This window comes from Cynoglossus semilaevis, chromosome 13 (genome assembly GCF_000523025.1).
Source record: "Cynoglossus semilaevis isolate Cse_v1.0 chromosome 13, Cse_v1.0, whole genome shotgun sequence".
Classification (NCBI taxonomy): Eukaryota; Metazoa; Chordata; class Actinopteri; order Pleuronectiformes; family Cynoglossidae; genus Cynoglossus; species Cynoglossus semilaevis.
In genome coordinates this window covers 4,188,760-4,201,740 of record NC_024319.1, presented here as the reverse complement: position 1 = coordinate 4,201,740, position 12,981 = coordinate 4,188,760, and the positions used below count along the sequence as shown (strand labels likewise).

The 12,981-nt window shown below is 40.9% G+C and overlaps 2 protein-coding genes across 3 annotated transcripts in view; one reads left to right on the top strand and one right to left on the bottom strand.

The window, feature by feature from the left end:
• Positions 1-12,981, bottom strand: part of adam22 (ADAM metallopeptidase domain 22) — a 60,155-nt gene that overhangs the window by 13,194 nt on the left and 33,980 nt on the right. For both annotated transcript variants that reach the window (XM_008323066.3, XM_025061621.1), the window contains exons 7-14: positions 6,067-6,133; positions 5,856-5,932; positions 5,331-5,405; positions 4,826-4,897; positions 3,261-3,427; positions 3,088-3,172; positions 2,545-2,635; positions 2,392-2,443 (exon numbers count right to left, since the gene is read on the bottom strand). In XM_008323066.3, coding sequence (XP_008321288.1) covers positions 2,392-2,443; positions 2,545-2,635; positions 3,088-3,172; positions 3,261-3,427; positions 4,826-4,897; positions 5,331-5,405; positions 5,856-5,932; positions 6,067-6,133 — 686 coding nt within the window. The remainder of the gene's footprint in view (positions 1-2,391; positions 2,444-2,544; positions 2,636-3,087; positions 3,173-3,260; positions 3,428-4,825; positions 4,898-5,330; positions 5,406-5,855; positions 5,933-6,066; positions 6,134-12,981) is intronic.
• On the top strand, positions 6,597-10,506 carry cldn12 (claudin 12). Its single transcript, XM_008323064.3, is given in 4 exon segments — positions 6,597-6,774; positions 8,056-8,329; positions 8,415-9,119; positions 9,122-10,506. Coding segments are annotated over 3 exon segments (1,098 nt in total). The 5' UTR covers positions 6,597-6,774; positions 8,056-8,110; the 3' UTR covers positions 9,296-10,506.

The window sequence follows — 12,981 nt, the reverse complement described above, 5'->3', positions numbered from 1 at the left end:
CATTGATGAGACAAAGTGAAAGCCACAGAGATGATCATGACGTTCATGAGGCGTTGGGGGGAAGTGGGGGGGTGGGGGTCAGGGTTAAAGTCACAGCTGGAGTTGGGTTCTTTAGGTAAGAGTCTTGACAAAGAATGTTGTCGTTTTTATCTGTCGTACTTTGTTGTACTGCACTGCACAACATCGAACTGCAAAACGTGATCGCTCGTACGTCGATACTTCACGGTTTTTAACTGGATGTTGACTGAACGTACATCTGACTGCATTATGTTCACATTTCTACATGTTTATATTTCTTGTATGACGACTCTGTCTACTGTTTGGAAAAATTTTGACTCACTTTAAAATGTGATTCAAGACATCATAACAAGGGATGTCCAATAATATCAGCTGACCTGATATTATCGACCCGATATTAGCATAATTATATAATATATGTAAGAATCGTTATCATTTTTGATAACGCTGGCAGCAACTCATACAGTGGTCGGAATCAGAATTGGAAATCACCAAACAATGTGTACCCTAAAAATAGTTTTGGGGAAAAACGGCTGTATATGTAAGTGAAAGTCACTAGATGGCAGCATTACAGCTCATTTTATTAATCTATTCTAATAATCAGGGGACAATAAGGAGAATGCTGGCAGCAACTCATACAGTGGTCGGAATCGGAATTGGAAATTAAGTGTTTGGACAATATCGGATATCGGCAAAACGTCAATGTCGAACACCCTAATCATAACTCAGGGCTAATCACACAAAAATAAAAATGATATAATTTACACACAAACTTCTTTAAACCTGTGTATAAAAGTGCAGAAGAGATCATGGTAGTTATCAGGTTATCAGGTTCAACAGATCACACATGCAGGTTCTGAGGAGAATAAGATACTGGAGTCAGTGATCATGACCAGAGCCGCTCATTGAATACAGATGTCTGAAATACCATTGACTTCATTTGAAACAGAGCCACTGACACAGGACAGACACAGAAGGACACAGAGTGACCTGTCCTCTGTCAGCTGACCTCATGACCTCACAGTAGGTTTATGGTTATGACCCAGCACAGAGGGATCAGGACGGGGACTGTCAGGCCAGTGTCCTGACGTGACAGGAGACACAGACTGGCCTGTGATGAAAATGACATTGCAGACTGTTTCAATCGGTTACACACGGACACGAAAAACCCATCAAAAGTTCCCACTGGCAAAGTGAGGAAGGAGGATAGAACCCATGACGACTTATATATATATTTTTTTTTTTTCTAGCTTAAAAACAAAGGTTTAACACAAAGTAGAAAAAGGAACTGTACAAGATGATGTTGACAAATACAGCCAGTGTGCAACAAACAGACATCCAACTGTATTTGTTCAAATCATCTGACTGGAAGGAGAAGCTGGAGGTCACAGTAGTGCTGTTAGATGGAATGAGAAAGGTTGTGGTGACTGACAACCAATCAGAGGCAGCCGTTTGGTTCAGAACAGCACAGGCAATGTTCTAGTCAAGCTTCTGCTCACCTGCTGTCCCATTCGGGATAGAGGGGGAATGTGAAGAGGTGTTTAAGAAGACGGGCATATACAGACAAAACCACCCCCACACTGACCCCCACACTGACCCCCACACTGACCCCACACTGACCCCCACCACCCTAGACCCCAGTTATCACCGTGTATACACACCAGTGTCAGAAAACCAAGCCAGGGCTCGGAGCAAAAATGCCTTAAAAATATCAAGTTAAAGACTTGAACTTGACATGACTGTGTCAGTGCAAAGCAGCCACTGTGTTTATATACGTATGTATGAACTTTATTTTGTTTAAAAAATAAAGTAGAACTAGTTAATTAGTTAGTTAGTATCGTGGGAGACAACGTTTAATTGCTAATTCAGCATGATGTCTAACACTGTGCACACTGTATTAGACATGTTAGCCAGGAAATTAGCCAAGCGTAGCAAAATGTTAAGTCTGGTTAAATTAGCCCATGTATGATTGAAAGTAAACATATTTTCATCAAATTGTATAGACGTTGTTATTATTAAACACAGCGAACCTAAAATTAAACATAAAAACAAAAAAAGGCTGATTTAAAATCGATAGAATACGTCATACACTTCTGAAAAAGATTGATACGATCACAGCAAAGCGGATGTTATTCAAAAATAGACACATGCTTCCACCTTGTGGTTGGTTTTGGTAATAACCCAGCTGTGAATGAATTCTTTAACTAGAATTTTTACGCTTGAAGATAAATTATAAATTATAAATCAGTGTATTAGGAAAAATGATCGTAATATAACATACTATAACTATAAATAACAGATTTGTAACATTTTATTTTTTGAATATCTTGTACAACTTGACAATAAGAAAATAATTTGTTAAACGTAACTTACCCAACATCATCCATGATACAGCCTGACCACTGATCGTCACACTTGCATTCACCTAGGAGAAAGAAACAAACAGCAGTGAAGATGAGGTGGATACTGTTTTGTAAGCTTCATAAATGAAACAACAAAAAACACGTTTTAGTTTTAATCATGTACCGTTGAGGATTCTCTTCTTGTCTGAGAAGATGCCAACGTTCTGTCCAAGTGACTGGGCCAGAGTGATGGCCATCTCATCTGTTTTACCATACTGATGAGAGACAGGAGAAAAAGAGTTAAGAACAAAGTTTATTTTGTTTTATATACTTCAAATATTTTAGGTCTACAGGGGGCGCTGCAGCCAATCCATACAGGATTACATATTCCATACAGGAAGACTATTAGTTTCCACCAGGTCTTGTTCTGCTGATTTACCTACAACAAGACACCGACCACCCTGTCACACTGTTCTACCCATTTTAAGATTATTTAAAATACACATTTTTCAAATGCATTTTCATGTAAATCAAAACAAAATCACAAACACAATGCATTTCTAACATCTTTAGCCATTAGGGGGAGACATCAGGCATCAGCAGGGACACATTTTGGTGAATATTTACATTAGAAGATAATTATTATAAATCATAAATTGAATTTCTTAGAAAAAAACCAAAAACAAATTAACAACACACTTTGGAGAATATATTCCATTCGTGTTACCTCGTTGACTCCACCTCCTTTAGACAAGGAACAAACTCCTCCCATGTAGGAAGCTCCGCCCCAGCTGCTGTGGAAGCGATTTCCTCTGATAAAATGGAAACATTTTTATTCAACAAATGAACCCAACACAAAAGCGACAAACACCGAACATCGTCTCTGATCTTCACACTCACGAGAAGAGGTGAACAGAGTCACATTTCTCCTTTATGAAGTCTTTGCGGTACTTCATGAACTCCTTCAGGGTCACCATGGGGTCGTCGTCAATGTTGAACTTGTTGTCAGCAGACCAGGTTTCCATAGCGACCAGTACAATGCGGGTATTTAGCTGTTCCTTGAAGATCTGGGCAAGGAAATGAAAAAAAAACAAAAAACAACTTGTGCTTGAACGGTTTCTTTGGAAATAAAAGACGTGAAAAACTCATTTGAAAAACGTGTTAAAAATGTATGCGTTGGTGGAACACCTTGACATAAATCACATTCATCCTCATCATCGTCTGCAGCGGAGCATTGGCAGCACCTGTCACTGTGATTAATACAGTCGTGCCACCAGACAGCAGCACATTACAGGCTGTCTGAAGGACAGAGCAGGGACAGACCGGCTGTCAAACACAAATGTTTGTTTCCAACCTTGATCAGCTCCAAGTCCAAACAAACACTGAGGGAGAAAACGTGGACGAAATTCCACCAGAAAAGTTGGTCTATTTATCTCATTAATTAGGGCCATGAAACTCCTGTTCCCATTCAATGAAAATAGTTGTTAAAACACAGTTAACATAATAATAATAATAATTTGTGTTAGCAGCAGATATGCTAGTAACACATGTTAACGTTTAGCTACTTGTGTCCAACTTTTTTCTGAATATTTTAGACATTTTAGAGTAACTTTTTAAACTTTTTTTTATTTTACTTATTTTTTGGTTGTCTTTAAATTATAAATAATAATCATCTTGAGTAAGCTTTAGCCTTTTAGCTAACTTTTTATCTTCTTTTAGCTAACACAAAGCTAGCTCACTGCTCACGTATTTTATTTAAGAACTCGCATTTTTTGTGGTTACATTTTGGCTGACACTGGTTTAATTTGTAGGAAAATTACGTTGTTGTTGTTTTTTTTTCATAAAAGCTTGCACCACATGGCAAAAAATATGTCTGTAGCTTAGTTAAGTTAAAAGTCAAAGTAAATTAAAAGGGAGTTTTTTTTCCCCTCCATAATTAATTTGTTTTGTGACAATATTTCTGGGCAGTAAATTACATGTATAATATGTTATAGTGCAGTAAAATCTAATAATAAGTTTTTCCCCCTGAATAATAAATATATTATAAATCTGGTATTTCCACTGTTACATGGTGGCACAGTCTGAATGAAAGGACAGCTCTATTTGTACATGAAAATCAATGTGGACTTCCCAAACGGAGCCTGCGTCACACGATCATCTTCAAGGGCACAACAAAAAGTCCGACCTTCCTGCAGATGATCAGTTTACAGACGTGACCCTTCGGGCAGGTCGGATTTCAATAATGCAGCTCTACATGATGTGGCCACAAACTGAGTCATTAAAGAAAATGCGCCTGGTTACTGTTGGAATGTCACAGCGGCTGAAACACTCGCCACCGTGGGAGAGGTTTTAAATGGAGCCACTGAGGTTGGTTAAATGAGAAATCAGTGCAGTGGGTGTTCAGCCTCAATACAGGGGAGTGCTTGTGGCAAGCTTTCCAAGAAGTGGATCAATAGAATTCTTACCAAGTCAGCCATATTGACCACCGACTTAGCATAGTTATTTGTGTGCCCCACAGAAAGCCGATGCTTCTTGTACTGGAGGGAGAGAGAGAGACAGAGAGAGACAGAGAGAGAGAAACAGTTATTAGAGTGGTCCATAATCTCAAACAAATTCATTTCGGAAAAGTTTTGATTTACCTTAAAAGTCACAACTGTTGTGTATAGAACAAAGTATTATAGATCCGACTCAATACGTTTTGTGCTTTACACACAGTGTAGACTAGAGTGACTGAAGACGTTGATTGTCAATCCTGTGATAAACTCTCAACGTAGAAATATATTTATGAAAAGACATAAAGGTAAAAAAAAAAATCCCAATCCATATTGGTTACATTAGATAATTCTGTATTGATTTATTTCTATAAACGTCCAGACGCTGCTAACATGATTAAACAGAGTACACAGAGGATGTGTACACTCTACTGTACTGATCATCCGTACTTTACAACTCGGTGGTTTTAAAACGTACCATTAAATGGTCATTGATCACCATCAACTCGATGTATTTTGTCTCATCCTCGACACTGTGGGACAGGTGTGGGACCTGGGAGGAAAGTAGACAAACACAAACACGTCAACAGTGCTGAGAAAATATTGGGGAAAAAAAAACTCCTGGGAGCTTGGACTGAGAACAGCTTCTACTCATAAGATAAATATTTCATGTAAAAGAAGAAAAAAATATTGGGGAAAAAAAAACTCCTTGAGAGCAGCTTCTACTCAGAAGATAAATATTTCATGTAAAAGAAGAAGGAAAGGAGGAGAGAGAAAGAGAGAGAGAGAGGGGGGAGAGCTGGGTGTGTGGGAGGAGAGTCAGCAAACATCACTCCTCTTCATCCCTGTCTTCATCTCTGTTCTTATTTCTATTCTAACGATGTAAATTAGCATAATAGTCCAGAACAAGAGCAGTGGAGTCATTAAAACAAAAGTGATCACAATTTTAAATTGTATTGACAAATGTAGAAACAGTGGCAATGGTCCAGTAAAGAGGACAAACCTGTCTCTTTTGCCTCCTGTGAACGACCTTTGACCCGGGAAATGGAGGACTGGGAAAAGGAGGCTCTGGTAGGTTCTCTAAAAAATAGTTATCACTTCAAATGAATAATGAATGTTATTTCATGCCTGGGGTTATTAAATACGAACTCCAAAAACATGTCTAACCTTAATAACATTGCATTATAATAATATTTTTTTTAAAATCACCGTACCATGTAGAAATGCTTTGAATCCTTCCTCGCCTGCAGATTTATATACCATGTGAATACGGACATCCTCCTGAAAGACACAACAACAGAACAGAAATCAGGATAATCAGCAAAACCAAGCTGTACACGGGTTCACTGACAAAAGGCCATCGACAAATACATGACGCAAACCAGTGACCTCTTTGCCTTGAGGCAAGAGCACTGTGTCTACCACTATGTCAGTGTGCTCTGCCTGCCTCTAACGAAAGAGACATAATTACAGTGTATCTGAAAAAACAGGCAAGTAAATCTATAAAGCGGCATTCAGTGTTAATCCAAATAAAGAATTACAACATTATTGAGCATTTTCTTTTTTTTTAATTTCCTTATCCAGTATGAAAATATGTGAGATTATTTTACCAGAAGCCATTATTTAACCACTTTAATATGTTAACTTTTTTTAATTTTTATTATTATTATTATTTTATTATTATTTGCACGACGGTTACATAACGGTTTATGTTTACATTAGGACGCCCACTGAGGGTGAAAAAATCCACCTGCGAGACAGCGCTCGGGGGAAACAATGCTGCCTTTGCGCAGCCTGGTCTTGTTTACTGTCTTCTTTGACTGTACTTCAGAGTAGAAACGCCTCGGCTGTTGTGGTGCCTCTGGCTCAAAAGGACAAACACAAAATGTCACGGTCTATACTGTGAAAACCCGGGAACTACTGTAAGTACAAAGAAGTGTCCATGTTAGGGGAACTTACTGCGTTTTTAACTCCGGTTTTCATTCTGTACACAACAGGTTGCTACGTCGCTAACTTTTAGGCTAGCCGATAGCTTAGCAGGCTGGTCAAAAGAAAGAACTACGTGGTACTTTAGGATTTTAAGAGTTTTCTTTTACAATGAAACGATTCAAAAAGTGGATTTAGTGTTGCGACTAATGACTACGTTCATGGTGTAGATCATGATTCAGGTTTTCGACTCTGCAGTTTATTGTAAAAACGTTAGCCTGTCTGGCTAATGTTCACGTAAAATCACAGACGTAATTATACGTTTAATTAACCTGTCATTACATGTGGTATAGTATTTTTTTTCTGTTACAACGGTTATTTTGTGTGGACCAGAGTTGCCCACCAACCCTGGACCAGAGACCAGAGTTAATCACGTAATAATACAGTTATGATGTTAATTGTAGTAAGAGCGGAACTACTTCAAAAAAACAAAACAAAACAAAATAAAACGAAGTCTAACATTAAAATAGGACCAATTACAAAGAAATGCTTTGACATTTTGACATTCTTAATTTTTTTATACATTGTGTAAAAATATTTCCCCTCCTTTTGTCAAATAATTTTTCACATTAAAAGACCCCTGAAAGCTTGATGGGACCTATAATTAACAATCATATGAAACATGATACAGGATCCTGCCAGTAAGAAATTGACTCACATACTTATGTATGAAGATAGAATTAAATAGCAGGCACATATTTGTGTTGGTGTCATTTGTTAAAGTACTCCTTTAGACTAAACCAAAGGCGTGGTTGTGTTTCCTTCTGATAAGCTGTAAGAGCCACGGCGAGTCATCGTTGTAAATCTTTCCCCGCTGACACATTAAAGAAAGCTCAAGTGTGTAACACAATTGTTTATTGTGTGGCTGCACAGCCTATGTGATGCACTGCAGTATCTGTGGACACTAAGGCTCACTCCTCAACCTCCGCCATCAACTCATTCTCACTTTGTTTGCCAATGAAATGAAAGCATTGTTTCTATGCGACAGCAAATATTAGGTCAACCTCTCCGTGGTGGATGGGAGTAGAGGGAGGCTACACTCGAAGTTAGGTCAGAATCTGGCACAGTTAGCTTACTCCAGTAGTAAAGGGGCCATTCAATAAAACCCGTGAAATGATGTTTGGTTCAATTCCTGGAGGAGAGTTAAATAAATGAATAATAATCAGGCTGAATGACTGTCCACCGACCAGCTGTTTTTTCCCCCTTTACTTCCTCAGGAACTTTTCAACAGGAACTTTCTCGTGGCCTTGTTTCCTGTCAGCACCAGTGACCATGACGTGCCGGGACATTCACGCCACCAACATGTTTGCCTTCATCTTTGCCTGTGTGTCAGTGGGAGGGCTGGCCGTGGCAACTGTCATCCCACAGTGGCGTGTGACCAGACTGATCACCTTTAATCGTAACAGCAGGAACATCAGTGTGTACGACGGTCTGTGGACCAAATGTGTGAAGCAGGATGGATATTCAGGATGTTACATCTATGATTCAGAGGTAATGAAATCCCATTGGTTGTCTCCGTCCCTCACTGTACCTGACTGAAACTGTCTTTACAGAAATGATCTTCTGTCTTTTCCAGTGGTACTCCAAGGTGGACGTGCTCGACCTGCGACTCCTGCAGTTCGGTCTGCCCGCGGGGCTCATGTTTGCCACCCTGTCTTTGCTCCTGTGTATGGTGGGGATGTGTAAGACCTGCTGCTGCTCAGACAAACCTGAACCAGATATTAAAACGACCAGATTCCTAGTGAACAGTGCAGGCTGCCATCTGGTGGCTGCCATGTTCTTGTTCCTGGGTGGAGCCATCGCTCTTGCGCCCTCAGTGTGGTTTATATTCCAGACTCAGGAGCTGAACAACAAGTATGAAGTCATTTTCTCAGACGGATTTGCTGTGTACGTGTCCATTGGCTGCTCCGGTGGATTGATACTGGCCTCGCTCATGATGTTCATGTGGTACTGCATGTGTAAGAAGTTGCCTTCACCGTTCTGGTTGCCAGTGTCCACCATGTCGAACTCTCCCTCCACTCAGCCTTTAACTGCCAACGGATACCCCCCCTCCCCGGTCTACGCCCCTCAGCCTTTGCCACCGCAGGCCCTCCCTCCAACCGTCATTGACAACCAGCCTTTTCTGGTGCCACAGGGCTATGCACAGAGTGTGGTTGCCCCTGCACCACCGCAGGTGTACGTGTCTCAGATTTCTGCTCCTGATGGGTACGGGTCAGAGGTGGGGAGGACCCAGGCCTACAGCTACGCTCCCTCCCAGGGCTACGCACCATCGCAGGGCTATGCTCGCAGGGCTACGCACCATCGCAGGGCTACGCACCATCGCAGGGCTATGCGGCTTCCCAAGTATATGCTCCTTCTCAGGGCTACGCCTCCAGCTACATGGGCCACCGCCAGTCCACCCGTTCACGTATGTCCGGCATAGAGATTGACATTCCGGTGCTGACGCATGGGGATTAACAATCTCGGCAGGTTGAGTTTGAGATTGAGACTGACAGTGTTACGGCTTCACTCAGTCCAGGTTGATAAATCACCACTGGTTGAATGTTAAAGTCAGTCTCATGTCAACTGGAGGTCTTTTATGAAGGAAACATTAACAGAAATGAACAAAACCACTGGGGTTAGCATCACTGGATTAAGATTAAGATTAAGAAGGAAAATCACCAGCGAAACACTAACACTAAAGACACTTAACTACACCATACTTTTCACCTTTTTCTCTGCCCAGCTCTGTGTTTACAAGCAAAAGCAAATATTATACTGTTAATATGTCTTTATATGAACATTTTATTCCAAGTCTCAGATGAACCACATTCAGGAAATGTAGTTACGTTCTAAAAGTGGAAACGGTTTACTTGACTTTTTATGTATCAGAAAAATGAAAAAAAAAACATGTTTTTCACTGACTGCTTGTATTTTAGAAATGTATCTTAAACAAATGGAAATAAGTGTCAGTGTCAGTTCACTTTGTTCCTGATGGTTAAAAATGTAAATTGCCAAACTACAGATGAAACATTTTATTGTTTTATTTTATTGTTACAGTACCACTACTGACCGAACTGTCAGCATCAATCTTTATAGTAATAGATACTAACTCACTTTTTTTATTCTGTAGAATCCTGTTACTTTTAAGTCTAGTTGCTTTATTTTTAACTCTTCCATTTGTGGAGCAGCTTTTACTGTTTTTATTAATGCACTAATTGAGTACAAACCGTATCAGTCTCTATGCCTTTGTTCACCGTTGTTGTGTACTTTGCTCTCACAGGATTTATTTGTTAGGGTGTGTGATGATCATGGCACTAAGTGTTTTTATTTTAAATGTACAGGTGCAGATACTCATTTTTATATATATATCAATATAATGAAGAAAAATAAAAATCTGAAGAAGCGGTTCCTCCAGCAGGTTGTGGTGAAACGTGTAAAAACAACAACTACGAGAAATGACTTGATATATTTGTACGATGAAGTCTCCGCCACTGTCTGTGTGAAGTGAAGTTGTTCATGTCCACTGTGTCATTGGTCGAGCCAAAAGTGACGAGTGAGGAGTTGGTCGTTGCCTTCTTTGTGTTTTTTCCTAAACAGCACTGAACAATGTTTGTCTGTGATTCTGTCATGATGTGATTCAAACGAGTTTGTTTTTCTATTGGAAAATAAAACAAAATATAAAATGACTTTAAATCCCTGGTTTATAATGGTGTATAATTTCCTCAGTATTCAGATTCATCCTTTTTCCAGCCTCTCGTACTGTCAATAAAACCGCCGAGTCAGCGAGCTCGTTCCAATGACACGCCCAAAAAATCCACCCTGAAGTCCGTACGCAGATTAAGATTATAGCAACAAAATAAAAAAAGGGATCAACAAACATCCACCGCAACAAAAACTATAAACATAATATATAATATAAATATATATTTTGTCTCTACTACATCCTCCAACCAGGTCACAGGCCAGGAAACGAATCCAGAGAACAAGGCCTCAACAAACTGAATTACAAACTGGAGGAGTCGGCTCCAGGATGCTCTCACTGACGACGTGTGCACACGACCGCAGTGTAAAAGACACAGTGTTTTCAAATCAATAGCCAAAGAGCCGCTGGTTTCCCGGATACATTACAAATCTTTCTGTAATTCCTTCATGAAAACATTGATTTGTATCCTTCCACCAGCAGATCCAAACCTGACGCGTCGATCTCCAGGACCCCCAACCCTAAATCCACCCCCTCCCATTACTACAGTCAGTTACAGCTGCGGTTCCCAAAGTGGGGGGCGGGGCCCTTGAGTTTAAATATGTTCTTTAATAATGAAGTAAATGTATTAAAGCCTTGGTTTACACATTCAATTCTCTGCTCTCGTTCCTGATTCTGTGGGAATTGAACCGGCACATGATTAACGAGCTGCCAGCATGAAGTGTGTTAAGTCTGAACCAGGGTTATTAATGATTAATGATGATTAATAAGAGGGTAATTAAAGGAAATGCCGATGCCTGTTATTGTTCCTCTCTCACGGACACACACCTCACACGGCCTGTACGAGAGAGTGTGTGTGTGTGTGTGTGTGCGCAGGGATGGCGATCACACATCTATCGACAGATGGCTTTCATATGTCGTGATACAAAGGAAAGGGGGCGGGGCCAGGGTTGCCATGGAGACGGTACCTCAAACACAGGCCGCTGGCTCATGAATGTAAAGCAGCGAGGGGTAACACACATTTTTATTTCTGCCCCGTCTCTGCGTGGGTGTGTGTGTGTGTGTGTGTGCATGAACTGGACTCTTCACAGAAACACCAAATTGGTCCAGTCCACAGGGAGACCCCCGCCCCCTCACTTTATACACACACATAGACACATATGTTTACAGCTTGTAGAGAAAAAAGAAAAAAAAATGCCTCTGGCACTTGCATTCCACCCCCACCCCACAACCTGCCACTCTTCACACATTAACACCCCCCCCCCAATAACCCTACAACCCCCAACCCCCAATAACTGAGGCCAGTTCTACACAGAACACCTGGTCGTTCTGGTCAGACCAGGATCTGAGGTCTGCCAATATTTGATCAACATCTTTGACAAAAATCCATCTGTTACTAAATTTGAAGACAATATTTGAGATATTAAAAATTCCAATTTTTCATTTTGGCCAACTTCACCAGTGCAATTTTCACTAATTGCCCCCACAGGGGTAGCCAGTAAATCTGAGGGTGTCAGACTGAAACGGTCCTTTTTATTATAACCTATTCCATCCTTCTCTCTCTCCTTCTCTCTCTCTCTCTCTCTCTCAGCAGCTCAGCTGAGGGTGACCATTGGGGGCGCCACTGTTTGTGAAAGCATAATGGCAAAAAACCCAAACCAGAAATAACTGGTCTTTGAAAAACCAGATTGAAATTTGATGATGGAGATGTTTTGGGAGGATGAAGAGAGAAGACGATGTTTAAACCTTTGAGACTGCTGAAGAAGCTACTCCAGGAAGTCCACGTGTGTGTTGTTGACGGACCCACAAAAATCTACTTTCAGGACCGACAGAAAGACTGTGGCGTGACCTAAAGAGGTCAGGGTTCATGACAGAAGATTAAAGACAGTGTTGTGCATAAAAACATTGATTTTGGCTGGTGCCACCAACAGGGGTCAGCAGAGAGCATGTCCTTCCTGACCCAACCCAACCTCAGCTTGGGGACCACTTTGAGGTGAAGACTTCCCTGAATCTCCCACTGTGCTGCTGCTCTTCAAAACATGTCCTGACGGAGGTCCGTGACTGTTTCTAAATCTGTCCAATCAGCATAAAGACAGACCTGCGGTGATGGAGGAGTGAGCAGGAAACTGAACCATAATAACAAAGGTCTGGTGTTTTCTCTATGATGCTATAACACACTTATATACAACAACAACAACAACAACACACTCCAATGTCACACTCTCAGCTTGAGAAAGTCTAATTTTGGCCGAGTGTACTGTCCCCTTCTGTTGCCCAGGTGTACTGCAGCCTGTTTACCTTCCACACTCAGACACGGTCTATCAGGTTAGTATCACGAGGTAAAAAGACGTTTGCTTTTCCAACGTCCAGCACAAGTCTATCCTGGCTCGGAGGAGAGGGCAGATGGGTTTCCCATATGGGCAACAGGAGTCATGCCGACTCTCATCAGCCACCAGTCAAC